We start from the raw sequence: 15,823 nt of genomic DNA, 5'->3' as shown, positions 1-15,823 counted from the left end.
TTGTAAAGATCTTCCTTTGTGTTTTCAATACCATATCGATGGGTGGCATGAGTAGGGGATGGACCACCTCTATGAGAAGTCCCGCGTTTGTTTCAGAAGCTGAGTTTGCGTCAGAATTCTCAGTAGATGAACTCCCATGTCCCTTCAGAAGCCTCTGACCAGCCCGCATGCCTCCGATCCTCCTAGGCCCCATCCCCTTAGCAGATCTCTCACCGGGATCCTAAGCGATGTGTGTGTTCTTGGGTGCTCTGGCCCTCTTCTTGGTGGGTGCAAACAAGAAAGCCCTACTGTGTGCACCTGGTAGATACCCAACAAATAATCTGTAGTGAGCTCCGAAGTGGCAGCCCCGCCTTGCCCTTTAGCTTTGTGGCTCCCACCAGACTTTAGCAGGCCACACACTGGGGTCGCAGGCTGGGGCTGTGTCTTGGTCAGAACCAGGCGGGTGCCTGAACCATCTCTTCGTCCCCTCTGTTACTTTTGGAGCAAACCATCCAGTCACCATCCTCCAAGAGTCTCCTCTGAAAGCATGTCAGGCTCTGTTCTAGAAGGCCGCTTGGCAGGGTGGGGATGTGATGCCTCGTGGAGGGGCTGATAACTGTGATGCTAGAATTTGAGATATCTAAAATGGCTGTATTTGGTTCCTAGGGGTATCAGGTACCAGAGATATTACCCTTCCTGATCCAGAGAAAGACACGTGTACATACACACGCGTGTGCACACGCACATGGAATCCATGACCTGGTGAATTCTCCTGTTGGAGGCATCGGCATTCCCTTGCTTTGGCACCACTCCCTCTCGTTTGTTCAGAGCCCTGAGGGCTGGGATTGGGGTGGGATGAGGGTCACTGCTGTCTGGTCTGAGTGCGACAAACCTTCCTGCACCTGCACCCTGGAGTCTGGGGTTTGAAGGGCAGCAGGGGACCTCAGGGGGCTTGTGCAGGGCCTCGCTCACAACACAGGAGTGTTCTTGGGGGAACTGACATGAGGCTTCACAGTGGCCAGGGCAGCGGGGGCCGTAGAGGACATGGCCTGGACTCTCATCCCTTCCTGTAGCTTCGGGGCTCACCCACCCTGTCATTTGTACATGAGGCATCTGGGGCTCTGAGAAGGGAAGGGGTTGCTTTGCTTTGGGTTACCTAGCTAGTTTCTGTCAGGGTTTTCGCTAAGGCCAAGCTGTAGTCCTCTCTCGTGTCAGTCTGAAGAATTTGGTAGAGGGAAAGAATTGTGGATGTTGAGTCAGGCAGACCTGGGTTTGAATCCCAGGACTGCCATTTCCTGGCCTGCCATGCAGCTCTCAGAGCTTCAGTGTTCTGCTCTGTGATCCAGGGAAGATAATGCGGGTCTACCCCCTAGGACTGTGGAGAGGATCAGAGATAAGTACATGACAGGCCAAGCATTAGGAGGCACCTGTGAATGCACCAACTGTTGCATTCTTCCCACTCCCTTAGGCTGTGCAGGGGAGAAAGAGCGAGGGCCTAGCTGGAGCTTGTCACCTCCAGGGGAGTAGAGTCTTGGCTGAGGGGTCTGTCCTTGGCTTCCTAGAACACTGGAGGGCCCAGCTGCAGGCCCAGCCATTGCTACTCGGCACCTACCTGGTGGGTAAGGGGGTCAGTGTGGGCCTCCCTCCCTGCCTTCTCAGCTGTATCTAGCAGGTGCCCGAGAGCAGCCTTCCAGGGGCTCCAGACAAGGTTCCCCATTGGCAGCACTGGTGCCTGAGCAGGATGCAGGCTGGCACCTGGATTTCAGGCAGGAGAACCATCTATGCTATTCCTTGCCTGACAGCTGGGCATGGAGGGCTGCCTGAATGGGCAGCAGCAGACACTCTAAGTGCCCAGCGCCTCGCAGTGTTGTTGGGTCCAATTTCCTTTGCTTTGTGACCTATATCATTCTTTATTTGCTAAACCCTCTGAGCAGGCAGCAGTAATAAATCAATTAATGACTCCGATGAATCGTTTAATGGCTGACAAAATAACACTAAAGCCAACAGCTTGCATCTCTCCAGCAGTACCAAAGGACGCTGGTTGACTCAGGGTGGGGGACGAAACAGAGACTGTTAGCTAAATTAGCGCAATTAGTGTGTGCTTTAAAGGCTTAGATGGCATCTGCTCAGCACCGAGCCCGTGTGGCAACTGTGCGCTGGGATGGCCGTGCAGACCACGGTGGTCCGCTGCTCACCGCCTTCCTCCCGGCCCAAGGAGCTCAAGGACTCCCGGCTGTTCGTTTACACAGAAGAGACGGTGTTGGGTTTGAATTATGCGCCCCTTCCCTGGCACTGGGGGAGCCGGGTGAACTTGTCAGACTGTGTACGTTTTGTCCTGTCACAGCAGAGGAGGAGGTGAGGGAAAGTGACTTGGTCCGCACTAAATTTGATGCCCACTGAGGGGAGTGTGGGCTCCCATCCTTGAAAGATGTTCTGAGGGCCCTGCCTTTAATGATTTATTTTAAACTCAAAAAAATAAAAAAGTTTCTAGAAGCGGGTGGTTTTCTGTTCTCTGCACACCTCGGTCCTGGCAGGATTAAGTTGTCATTGGAACTGAGCGTGTGCGCGGGTCCACGCCAGGGAATTTTCCACTTTGCAGAAGCAACTGCCAGTGTTCTTGTTAAGGAGCTGTCACTGGCCTACTATGACATGTTTGTGGTTGTAAGTAGCTCCTTTAAGACAGTGGGAAATGTGTGTGTGTGCGTGTGTGTGTGTTTTGCTAATGGTGTAAACTAGGGCCTGAAGCTCATTTCTCTTTAAGAAGAAAATCAACGTTGTACAAATACCGAGCTGTTGATCCACTCCGCAGTGTTCATCTAGGGGGGACCTCTAGCCCTTAATCTTCCTTGTCTTGCATGCACATGCCTGGGACCTGCGCCCTGTGCCGTGTGGCCCAGCTGGGAGGTATCTGCCTGTAGAGGAGGGTGCACTGGCTGGGATCCACTCTCTCACCAGGTACTAATTATTAAATACACGAGGCTCCACCTCTTACCAAACAGTGACCTTTGATCCAGTCCCCAGAAGAAGCCGGGTGCTTCCTGGGATGAATGGGCAGGGCCTGGCAGTATGGTGGCTTCAGACTTCCCAGCCCAGGGAATTCACTTCCTCCTAAGGTGGCCACTAAGAAGAGAGAGGCCGCTTCTCAGAAAACCGGCTTTTCTGTCCATCAGAAGACCTAGTCTTTCCACAGCTTTCAGCCCCTTTTTGTCTCCCCATCCCCAGCCTGCTGTGGTTAGGGAATCTTAGGATGTCAGCACGTGGTCCTCTACCTGGAACTGTGTCTCTGGCTCTGGGCTGCCGGTTGCTGAACCCTTACCTTTGCCGAGTCTGGCTGGGCACCTTACCTAAGGGTCATGTTTAAGTTCCCTATGCCTCCCACAGAGGGTAGGGGGCTCCCTTCCTTAGCAAATGATGAGGGGCGCAGAAGGTAAAGTGAGGTGCTTGAGGACTTGGCCCCTGGTGAATGGAAGGACTGGGCCCTGACCTGTTTCCAGGTGACCACTTTTAAGTGTCGATTCTGAAACTTGGATCAGAGAAGGCTGAGGTGTGGCCAAGAGCTGGGGCTGTGGTTTTAGCAGATCTGGGCTTGACTTCTGGTTCTGCCCATTTCCAGCCGTGTGACCTTGGACAAGTCCCTTTACTCCTCAGAGCCTCTGTGTTCTGATAGTGACTGTGGATTGTTGGGAGGATGGAGGGAGAGAGACTGGATGAGCCACACCATGAGCTGGGTCACAAGGGACCGCCTGGGGACAGTGAGCCTTCTCTGACTAGGTGGCTGGCTCCTCTCCTGTGGGGGAGCCCCCCTATCCTGGAGGAGGGAAAGCGAACAAGTCCCACGCCCACCCCCTACCCTGGAGATGGTGCCAGGGGCGGGTGGCGTCCTAGAGGGATTTGCTCTCTAAGGAGAGGCTGTCAGGAGGCCCTGTGCCCAGGGAGGGTTAAAATGACAGCGTAATCTCTCACCCCTGTATCACCTCCTGCATCCTCGAGTCCTGCCGTCCTTTAAGGCCCCGGCTCAAGTACCATCTCTTCCACAAAGCCTCCCTGATCCCCCTAATCCCCGCTCACAGCGCCTGCCCAGAGCACCTTCCCTGTCCCTCAGTTCTCTGTCACCACAACTCCTTGCATCCTTCTGACCTGCGGGGCAGACCCGCAACCTGTCATCTGCTCTGGTGAGCACAGCGCAGTCTGGGTGGCCCCAGAAGCGAGTGTTTGCTGATGCATCCAATGTGTAAAAAGCACTTGCAACCCCCCACCTTGTTTCTCCTCCTCCCAGGGTAGTTTGCCTGTTAGATCTAACAGACTCTTCGGTGGGATCTTGCATTCCTTGACACACATGTGCGTGCAGACACACACACACACACACACACACACACATACACACACATACACACACACACATACACACACATACACACACACATAAACACACACACACACACACACACACACACACACACACACACACACCCCTTGGTGAATGCCAGCTCATTGAAGTATTTGTCAGAAAGAGCAGAGCTAGAAGGTCAGCCTACTTGGGGAAGCACAAAACATATAGACAGTCTCAAACACGGAAATGGATTGTGCTTCTCTCATGTGTTTAATGAAGTGCCGGCTCTTTCTTTTCATAAGAGTCAAAGCACACAGAACTCTTCCTGGGAACTACAGGGGTGGGTGGGACGTTACTGTGTTTTTTTTGTTTGTTTGTTTGTTTTTTTGTTTTTTTGAGACAGAGTCTAGCTCTGTCACCCAGGCTGGAGTGCAGTGGCACGATCTCGGCTCACTGCAAGCTCCTCCTTCCCGGTTCACGCCAGTCTCCTGCCTCAGCCTCCTGAGTAGCTGGGACTACAGGCACCTGCCACCACACCCAGCTAATTTTTTTTGGTATTTTTAGTAGAGACATGGTTTCACGTGTTAGCCAGGATGGTCGCGATCTCCTGACCTTGTGATCTGCCCACCTTGGCCTCCCGGAGTGGACTGTGGTTTTGTTTTTTGAACCCAAGGTAAAAGGTGGAGGCACAGAGGGAATAACGTTAGAGCCACTTAGCTGCCTGACCTTGAGATAGTACACCTCTCTGTGCCTCAATTTCCTTACCAGGAAAACAGAAATGACATCTTCCCAGCGATGTTGGGGAATAAATACTACCCCCACCCACCCCCCACCCCTGCTTATGTACGGGATCACAATGAAAAGGCAGTCGCTTCTCCAGCCCTTCTTGCATTCCAGGTTCATACCCAGGTGGCAGACATGTGCTGGGACTTAGTAAAATAAGCTCAGGTATCAGGACCACCCTCATTTGGGTCTGATGGCCTGGCCCTGACAGGTTGAGGCTTTTGTTGTCTATACGTGGCCCTTTTCAGGTCACTTGCTGAAGAGCTCCTTGGACATCCACAGTGTCACTGGAGCAGCAGGACCTCAGCTGCCTTGTGTGGAGCCCAGGGCCCAGGACAGGAAGGCCTGATCAGATCACACAGTAGGTGGTTTGCAGCCAGAGCTGGAATCCTGATCCTGGGACCTTCAGTGCAAGACTCTTTTGTCTTAATAATCCCCAGGCCCAGGCGGTGGTGGGTCCTATGGCAATCCTTTTTTAATATGGTTTGTGCCATGTCTCCACTGGGAGCGACCCCAAATTATCACAGCCTGCCCCCTCCTGAGGCAGCCAAGAAGCTTTTTGTAGCTCGGGACGTCTACTGTTGGACCCAGGGCCGCCCATTGGTGCCGGGAGGCACATTCATCCCTCCTCCCACGCGATGGCCCCCTGACTATTTGAAGGCAGGGATCTTGTGTCACTCCTGTGTGTCATCCAAACCTATTTTTAACGTCAGCTGGTTCTGCCTCTTCACGTAGCAACAGCTCTGTTTTCTCTAAGCTGCACAATTAGAGCCCCTGTTCTTCAAAACTGATTCTGTTCTGTAGTCTGCATATGAAACCAGGAGTCCTCTTCCTGTCCCCTTCCCTTCTTTGGACCCCAGTTCTGTCCGTCTTGGCCTTTCCATCTGGGTGATGACATTCCCCCGGTCGCTTCCATTCCTGATTTGTATCTTTAGTTTGTTGATGCTGCTGAAATTCCCTCTGGGAAACCTGGCCCCAGAGGGACCCGGGTTACTCCATAGTTTGCACAGAAGTCCCTGTCTTGCTGAAACCAGTGCCAGCATCCCTCCCTCCCTCCTTCCCCAGGCCACCAGACAGGCGTCACTTAGAGGCTTCCTGTCTCACTTGCCCTCTGTATGTAGTCATCGCAGGAGTGCCCCAAGCTCCCCTAAGTGACCTCCATTTCCCAGCTTTGAGCACATGGCTCCACCCTCAGCACACACCTCCCACCCCCTGGTGTTTCGGGCCCTGGGCCATGCAGCCTGTGTTGCGTTTCAGTCAAGGAAGTCGTCTGCACATGCGGTTCTGCATGTGGCCCCCAAGCTGCTGCACGCCAAGGCCTGAGTATTAGGGCGGGGCAAGGAGGGGAGGGGATTTGCAGAACAAAGTACCATTTTGCAGCCTTGTAAATCAGTCAGGAGGGGTTGGCCGACCTGGCAGGAGTCCCACATTTCCCTCTGAGCATTTGTTTTTATTCAGTTTTCCAGGAGCTTCATGTGCCTAGAACTAATTTTAAAGAGAGGGTTGGAGCGGGGGTCTCAGGCTAGTTTGTGAGCGAGGATAGCTGGGGTTCTTGAAATGAGGCCAGAAGGTAGTATCTTGCAGGGAATGCCCCTGGACCATTGCTTCTTGAAGGAAAAGCATGAACACTGTTGCCTACTCTGAGATACTTCTCTCTCAGGGTGGGATGAGAGGCCTCTTGCTTCTGGAGTTTGGGGTACTCTGGTGGTATTGGGATTTGTTGAGCGAGCATGAGTGTGCCTGGCACAGGGTGAGGTGGGGCAGTAGATGTCCCCCCCGCTCCGCCATTGCCCAGAGCAGAAAGTTCCATTCCTTAGCCTGGTTTCCAAGGCGCTTTCTCTTGGAAGCACCTCTCCGAGGCCCCCAGGTTTGAACCCTGCTTCTCCAGCGTGGAGGTTAGAGGGGGAATATCCATCTCCTAGAGTGGGACTGGTGCTGAGGTTTTCAGGTGTCCTTATGGAGTGGGATTGTCGGGGATCCCTGGTTGCAGTGGCATGTGTCTGTCCCATTGGAGCATGGATGGGGCGGAGGCAGGGGCAGTCCCTGAGCCCCATGGCTGTGTACCCATCCTGGGATCATCAAGAAACCCTACTCTTTAGAGAGGGAGCTGCGGGATGAGTCCTCCTCGCAAGTCTCCCTGGCTGTGAACGGCAAACTTCAGGCAGTGCTCTGAGAAAGCGCCTCGGGCTTTTCAAGTTGACTGTAGGTTTAGAGGAGGCAGCTGGCTGGAACGGGCCGCATCACCCTGTTTAAGGTCTGTTTGCTGTTTAGAACAGAATTTTAAATTAGCTTTATTTGTTGTTTTTATTGTTGTTTTTTAAAGTGCAAGTTACCAAACTGCATGGGTGGTTTGAGTCGGCTTTCTTGAGTCCAAAAAGTGGATAAACATTGGTGAGAAAGGCCTGGGCGGTTAGAACCCAAATGTCAGCCACTGTTATCTGTGGGCTCAGATAACAGGTCTCTGGGTAGTGTTTAATCTTTGATCACAAAATGGCCTATAATGAACAGAGAAGAGTTAAAACCCAGGTGCCCTGGAAAGAGGGTTGCTGTCCTGTTCATGGAAGAGCTGCTGTTTCCAGTCCCAGCTCCCCTTGGCGTGTAGACTTAGCTGGGGAGAGCAGCTTGGAAGAAGAGCCTTAGTGGTCACCTCTTCTAACGCCATCATTGGATACATGGGGAAACTGAGTCCCAGAACGACTAAGGGGCCTGTCCATGGGCTCCCAGCTAGGAGATCTCTAGCTTCTGAATCCAATGTTCTTTTCTCTCTTCTTCCATGGGGGACTTCTAGCCCGTGCACCCACCGCAGCCCTGGCATGCTGTAGGCCTCAGTGAATAACGGGGGTTTTCAGGGGTTTTGGTTTTGTGTTGTTAGAGAAAACTCACGAGACGCTTTGCTGAGTGTCTTAATGGAGCTCCAGCTCAAAGTTGGAAACCACAGAGGGAGGCTGATTCCTAGCAGTCTGGAAAGGCCTGGCTCTAGACGGTCAGCTTTGAGCAGGTCTCTGAATAATAAACGTAGTAAGCATGATCGGGCCACTGCACTCCAGCCTGGGGACCAGGTCTCTAATTATAATAATAATAATTTTTAAGTTTTTTTTTTTATAAAGTATAACTTACCCATATTCTAGATCCTGCTAATACACCTGCTGTATGCCTTGCGTTGTGCTGGGTCTCAGAGACGGGAGAAACAGCCCCTGCTGCTGTTGAGCTGCAGGAGGGTTAGTACAGGGATTCAGCATGATGTTCATGGATGTGGTTGGGGGGAGGGTACCTTGGTTTAGATTTTGTGAGCAAGTTATTTCTGAGCCTTTCCCAACCTCTTAACTCTTTTGTTGCCCTGTACCACTGGTTGCTGCTTTTCGTTTTCTTCTTCACACTTTTCTGCCCTTTTTAACGTTTTTTGTTATGAGCACATGTTTGCTTCATAATCAAAGAAGAACAGCAATAACTATCAAAATTCAAGGCACAAATTTAAGCACTGCAGGACGACTTAGTTTTGCTGCTTGAGAAGCTTTAAATGATCAAGGCGTCTCCTCAGCTTCCTGCCCCTTAGTCACTGCTAACATGGTCCTGGTTTTTTGTCCTCCTTCATTGGAGAACAGCAAAACTCCGTCTTCCACCCCACATTTCAGAGAACTACACCATGCATTTACTAGAACCATGGTGACCCTGGCCATTGCTTTCAAAGAACCACGGACCATCCACTACCTGCAGTTCCTAGAACCATTGACTCACTCCTGATCTCATAGGAAAACGACATCTTAGAGTGAAGGAGCCTTATAAGTAAGGCAACAAAGTACTCGTAGGTTCAAGTTTTCATTTAATTTTTTTTTTAGGCCAGACACGATGGTTCACACTTGTAATGCCAGCACTTTTGGGGGCTGAGGTGGCAGGATTGCTTGAGGGCAGGAGTTCAAGACCAGCCTGGGCAACATAGTAAGACCTAATCTCTACAAAAAAATTTTAAAAATTAGCTGGGTATGGTGGTGTGCACATGTATTCCCAGCTACCTGAGAGGCTGAGGCAGGAGGATCCCTTGAGCCTAAGAGTTTGGGGCCATAGTAAGCCATGATTGGGCCACTGCACTCCAGCCTGGGGACCAGGTCTCTAATTATAATAATAATTTTTAATTTTTTTTAAAAAAGTTATAACTTACCCTTAGTCTAGATCCTCCATATATAAAAAATCAAATACCCAAATTGCAAAGGACATTAATGATTTGCCATAAAATTAGATCTACAAGTGGCCAATGCAAACCATTTCAAAAGGTAATGACCTAAGAGGTAACTCAGAATACCAAATACCAAAGGGATACTAACTGCCAGATTAGCAGACACTGAGATTTAATGCCTGTTATTTCATTGGTTAATAGGCTGGGTGTGGTGGCTCATGCCTGTAATTCCAGCACTTTGGGAAGCCGAGATGGGAGGATCACATGAAACCAGCATGGGCAACATAGTGAGACCCTGTCTCTAAAAACAAACAAACAAACAAACAAACAAACTGGTTAAATAATGGTACATAAGAAGAATGAAATTGTTAAATGTAACACCAGTCTCTGAAAGAACCTGAAGAAAATGTAGATGGGTGTTTACCTTACCCCATTTTTTTAAAAAGTTTTTTGCTCTTGCTGCTGAGGAGTAATTGTTGGCTGTTAATCACAAAAAGTTGCCATTTTCACAGAACCACTGACCACAGAAAAACAGTAATGCAGCTAATGGATAAGCTGGCGATTCCCTCACAAGGCCCCATCTCAGATAGTGCCAGGCAGGGGAGAGGCAGGGGCAAGGCAGGGGCCTGTGACCTCAGATCTGGGGAGTGGGGAGAGCTACAATCATGATTTTTGGAGATGCTTGAAACTTGTACACATTACAGGATGTCTGGCAGGATAGCTCTTGCAGAGAGGGCTGTTTTTCTGTAGACAGAATCATTTTGAAAAGTAACATGCAGCTTGCCCATACTCTTCACCTGGGGTCTGCTCAACACCCACTGTATGCCCTGTACTTCTTCGTTTCTAGATTCACAGAGCTGTCCCAGCTTACAAAACACAGCTCATTCTGTCAGTTTATCCCCCACAACCCTGGTGAGGAGGTGGGACAACAGCTATCTCATTTTTTTTTTTTTTTTTTGAGACGGAGTCTTGCCCTGTCACCCAGGCTGGAGTGCAGTGGCGTGATCTCGGCTCACTGCAAGCTCCGCCTCCCGGGTTAACGCCATTCTCCTGCCTCAGCCTCTCCGAGTAGCTGGGACTACAGGCGCCTGCCACCACGCCCAGCTAATTTTTTTGTATTTTTTTTAGTAGAGACAGGGTTTCACCGTGGTCTTGATCTCCTGACCTCGTGATCCGCCCGCCTCGGCCTCCCAAAGTGCTGGGATTACAAGCGTGAGCCACCGCGCCCGGCCTCTCATTTTTTACAGGAAGCAAATTCAGAAAGTCCGAGTGGCTTGTCCACAGTCATCCCACTTACTAGTAGAGGTGACAGTGCTGAAAACCAGGTGCATTTGTTCCCAGGTCTGTTTGTTCATTTTGTTGCCTGCAGTGTATTAGTGGGATTTGCACATTACCTCCTTTCCTTTCATCAAAGTTGGAAGTTAGAGGTTCTGGTTCTTTTTTTTTTTTTTTTATGAGATGGGGAGTTTTGCTTTTGTCATCCAGGCTGGAGTGCAGTGGCGCAATCTTGGCTCACTGCAACCTCTGCCTCCTGAGTTCAAGCGAATTCTCCTGCCTCAGCCTCCTGAGTAGCTGGGATTGTAGGCGCCCACCACCACATCCAGCTAATTTTTGTATTTTTAGTTGAGACGGGGTTTTGCCATTTTGGCCAGGCTGGTCTCAAACTCCTGACCTCAGGTGATCCGCCCACCTTGGCCTCCCAAAGTGTTGGGGTTACAGGCGTGAACCACCACTCCCAGCCTCTGGTTCCTATTTTACCACCAATGAAAGGAAAGAAAGTGACTTCTTTAAGGTGGTGATGGGAGGCTGTGTTTCTAAGAGGAAAAGAGGCGTTCTGTTTCCTGATCCCAAGGGGCTCATTCCTCTTCCAGAGAATCAGAACCCTGGGAGATGATTGATGACCAAGTTTCACTTTCTCAGTCATGGTGGGGTTTGGGGACCACCAAGGTTGGGGGTGGGCTTCCTGTAGAAGGAGCCCCTGAAGGCCTAGAATCAGTGGGAAGGAGCAGGGCCCAGTTCCAGGTAGGACTGTCAGACCTGTGGCTTCCTCAGGGCTGGGGCCCAGATGTCTCAGCCTCACCCCTGCCTGTGTGAGCACGGGGCCAGGCACAGACCACCTGAATGGGTTGCGCACAGAATCCTTTGGAAGGAGGCCAGGCTGGGGAGAGCAATGTCTGCTCACCCCTGGGAGGCATTTGTTGAGGCAGATATACCAGGCAAATGCCAGAACAGCAGCGTTTAAAGAGAAAAGGAATGACGGTGCCCCCACTTCGCGAGGCCCCTGTCTCTCATGAGACACCTAGGACCCTGCAGGGCCAAGAATACGCTCTGCCCTCCGTCACCCTCTCCAGCAGTGTTTCCCAGTTGGTCTGCTCATTTATTCATTGAGTCATGGATATTTATTGATCTTTTGCTCTATATGACATGCCAGCCACTTGCAGAGGGCACAGAAATTTATAAATCACTCGCCTGCCAAGAGCTTCTCAGAGTAGCTGGGCAGACACGGCCCGGGGCCATATAATGCTGGGAGCAGCACATTGGCCATGCACCGCCGCTCTGCACTGCAGGAAGTACCTTTGGCACTTTGTCTCAGGCTGTCCTTGCAACCTCCCTGAATGGTGGACATTGCCCCCCCATTTTATTATTATTATTATTATTATTATTATTATTATTATTATTATTAGAGATAGGGCTGAACCTTTTGGGCTCAAGTGATCCTCCGACCTCAACCTCCCGAGTAAGTGGAACTACAGGCGTATGCCACCGCGCCCAGCTAATTTTTTATTTTTTGTAGAGACGGGGTCTCCCAATGTTGCCCGCGCTGGTCTCGAACTCCTGGGCTCAAGCGATTCTCCAGCCTCAACCTCCCAAAGTGCTGGGATTTTAGGTGTGAGCCAACACACCCGGCCCTCCCATTTTAGAGATGAGGAAAAAGAGCCTCGGAATTCGTTGCTTGCTCAGTGGGGGCCGCACCTGGGAATTGAGTCCAGGTCTGAGTGTATAAGCCCTACCTGTGTCCTGTCAGTGGGAACATGACACTTCCCTGGGATGCTAGGAGGGCTTTAAGTAGAAAGTGGCCTGTGAGGAAAGTCCATGGGGAATGTGGACGGACAGGGAGAGCCAAGTCCAGGGGTCAGAACTCTGTGTCTCTGGTTGTGGGTTTGGCCACTAACCCTCTGCCTTGTTGTCTCCACAGAGTGCAGCAGCTGCCCCGAGCCCCGTGCTTGGCAACATTCCCCCCAACGATGGGATGCCAGGAGGCCCCATCCCGCCAGGTTTCTTTCAGGTACGTGCGGGGCCCGTGGGTCTTGTGCTCCACCTTGTATTCCAGGCCGAGGCCCTGGGCAGGTGGGAGGGCGGGAGAGAAGTAAGTAGCTCAGTTTGCCATGGTCTAAATACAGTTGCTTTCTGCTGGTTCAAATCCTTCCCTTCCCGTCCCTTTCACCAGTCCTTCTAAAAGCTGAGAGGGAGAAAAAGATGGGAAAGCAGAAACCTCCTGCATTGCCTGCACTTCTGCTGGAGTTTGCTTTCTTCATGCCAGCTTCGTAGGCACGACCCAGTCTGCCCCTGGCCGTGGAGGCGGTGGGGGCTACTTCCAGGCCACTGTGGAGCTTTCTTTTAACAAAAGGCTTTACAAAATATCAGTAAATTGTTCTTTGTTTCTGTTTTGTTGCTGCTGCTGTTGTCATTGTTTACTTTGCTTGTCCAAACTACAAACCTTAGGCGTAATCTTAAAAAAACACAAAAACCCACCATCTTGGCGGGTCTCAGAATCCTTTCCCTCTGGTTAACCACTTGATTTTTTCCGAGTGTGATCATAGACAGCATCCCACAAGCATCTGTGCTCGTGCTCTGCCCGCCACAGGCAGGAACAGATCCCACGTGGGTCGAGAGTCTGGCCTTCTCCAAGAGACACCTTGTTCGGCTTTTTCTGGGGTGTGTGAAATCGGGCTTTCTGTTTCGCCAGGTTGGGCGCGGCTGCCACCCTCTCTGCGCCGCCTCCTCTGTCTCTACCTTCTCCCCGGCGGTTCATGTGTTTTAAGCCAACTTGAGACTGGGGAATGCCATCTTAGAGAGGGACAGCGTGCAGGGCTGTAAGGATCTTTTATGATGACACTCTCGCTCATAACATCTCTCGTTCTTTCAAGCCTGTCGGCAGCTGAGTTTGAGAATCCGCTCAGGTTCTCCACACCTTTTGAAAGATTGGCACTCCCAGATAAGAACATGGAAAGCTGTTGTGTGGAAAAGGAGGCAGAAATTTCCTCTGTGCAGCCCTAGAATTCAGAACTCGGACCAGTGAGGCAAAGTCCAAGGACACTTTTGCTTGGTATAGGCCAGAATTTAGCACCCGTGGTCACCCCACATCAAGGCAGGGGGCTCTCTGGCCCTAGAGGCATCTGAGCAAAGACCTGACAAACGTCTCCTAGGGATGTTAAAGGGGTTTCCCTCTAGGTGAGAGATGACCTGGAAGATGATTCTACTTGGCAAGATTTTGTATTTCGGTTGGTGTTAACTCCTGAGAGAAGAGGGCTGGGACGTGCTGCTCACCAGCTAAGAAGGACGGCAGTGAAATTCAGGTGTTCCCCAAAAACAGAAGTGGTAGGTCACATGATGGTGGTGGGAGGAGAGAGAGGGACGCAGGATGGCCATCTGGGGCATTGGACGGCCACGTGGATCTGTATGCATTCCCAGAACACTGCCAAAGCTGGAGCCTTGTCCAAGGGGCGGAGATGAGTGTAGCCCCAGAAATAGGTGTGTGAGCTCCAGGTTGGACTGGACCAGGCATTGCCAGGGTCTCAGTTTGGGGCAAGGCTGCGGACATATTGAAGATGGGTTGAGAGTTAGACCTTAAAATACTGGAAACTCATGGACCTAAGAAAGGCAGTAGCCAGAGGGGCTGCTGTCCTACCAGGGAGGAAATCCAAGGGGCCAGCGTGTGGGAGGCTCATCCTCACCAAGGCAGGCATCTTCCTGAATGCTGCAGGTGGCGCCCCGCACCCATCAGCGGGCCTTTCCCACTGGCGTTCTGTCCAGTTGGGAATTCTTTCTAGGCTTACATGCCATGGATGTTCTTGATACGGTGCAGGTGTGGCTTCCGTGTCTGGTGGACCCACCCAGGTACCATGCTTCATCTGTGTGCATCCTGATTGAGGCTGCTTGCTGGCATCTGGGTGTGCGGTGCAGATTAGACCACTGTGGTAGAAAGAGGTAGACAATACCCTGTTGTATGTTTTAAAAATAGGCCGTTGACTTCTATTTTGGCCTGAGTCTAGGACAAGGCTCAGGTCTGCCTGATATGTGGGCAGCTCCCAACTTCCTGCTTTGGTATAATTGTCCATGGCTGAGGCCTAATTCCAGACATACTTCTTGGGCCCTCCCCTGTGACGTTTGGGGTGTGTGGTCAGAAAGCCAAGACTGATTCCTGTCCTTATTTAGCCATTACTAGCCACCATCAAACAGAGGTAACTTTTGGACCTTCTTGACTTGAGGTCACCTCTGTTTTCCCAGGCACGGCGAGCCATCAAGAGCTGACAGGGTCATCCAGTAGACAGCAGAGAGCAATGTCTTGGCCTCTCTGCTTCCTGGGTGACGTTGGGTGATTCCTTTCTCTCACTTCCCGGCATCATTTCCCCATCAGGCAGATGCAGGGGGATGGGCTAGGCCAGGTACCTGGCCTGGTCCTTCCTGGCCATGATGCTGAACCGCTCAGGCTGGGACACTGCCAAGGGGAAAGGGTATCTCTCTGGAAGGAGGTACTGGCTGCCCATTTCCGGAGTAGGCCTGCTTACAACAGGAATATTAGCTATTGATTGCTGGCCCTGCCCCTCACTGGTATTGCAGCCGGCCACTCTGATATTAGAAGGGAAATAGAGATGGTATCGAGGATTTTATCTGCTACCAACAATTGTACTCCTTCCCCTGCTTGGCCGAAGCCTGGGTAGGAAGCTCTGCTGCAGGAAGGCTTTGCACCAGGGAGTCGGCTTGGGATGGCTGAGCCAGCTATGGCTAGACCCTGGCCGAGGGTGGCCAGCCCAGTTTTCAGGTCAGGACTTCACCCCTAGCTGGTCCTAAATGTAGAAGCCCCAGTCCTCCAGGGTTGGGTGGGAGAGAGCAGCTGCGCACGTCCATTCCAGCCCCTCGGTAAGCAGCACGGGGCCTTGCTTCTGCAGGCCTCTGACTGCCAGGCTTCAGCTCCTGGGGTCAGAAGTTTTGGCCATCCACACTGAGGGTCTGCCATCAGCTTTCTCTTCCACATCCAGGTTTCCAAGGCGGGCAGTACCTGTCTGGTCCCGTGGCATGAGGTGTCTCTGGTAGCAAGTTAAGGGCTGGCAGGGAGATGGCTTGGAAACTGACCTGATCACACCTCACCTTTAAAAAAACAAAAAAAAACCTGCCCTAATATTGGCATCCCCAGCACCTGGCATATACTAAGGACCTAGTAAATGTTTGAACTGAGTTTATTTGTATTGCTCACATTATAGGACCAGGAGCCCAGGCAGCCCCAAAGCATTAGATCCAACATTCTGGTCAGGGAGGGCCTAACAGGAAGCCGGCTTTGG

At 51.5% G+C, this 15,823-nt stretch overlaps 1 protein-coding gene across 5 annotated transcripts in view; it reads left to right on the top strand.

Moving 5' to 3' along the window:
* SSBP3 (single stranded DNA binding protein 3) overlaps nucleotides 1-15,823 on the top strand; it is a 182,298-nt gene that overhangs the window by 115,073 nt on the left and 51,402 nt on the right. For all 5 annotated transcript variants that reach the window (XM_030813023.1, XM_030813027.1, XM_030813024.1 and 2 more), the window contains exon 5: nucleotides 12,460-12,549. In XM_030813023.1, the coding sequence (XP_030668883.1) occupies nucleotides 12,460-12,549 (90 nt within the window). The remainder of the gene's footprint in view (nucleotides 1-12,459; nucleotides 12,550-15,823) is intronic.

The sequence above is a fragment of the Nomascus leucogenys genome, chromosome 5, assembly GCF_006542625.1.
Source record: "Nomascus leucogenys isolate Asia chromosome 5, Asia_NLE_v1, whole genome shotgun sequence".
NCBI lineage: Eukaryota > Metazoa > Chordata > Mammalia > Primates > Hylobatidae > Nomascus > Nomascus leucogenys.
This window is presented reverse-complemented; position numbering and strand designations above follow the sequence as displayed.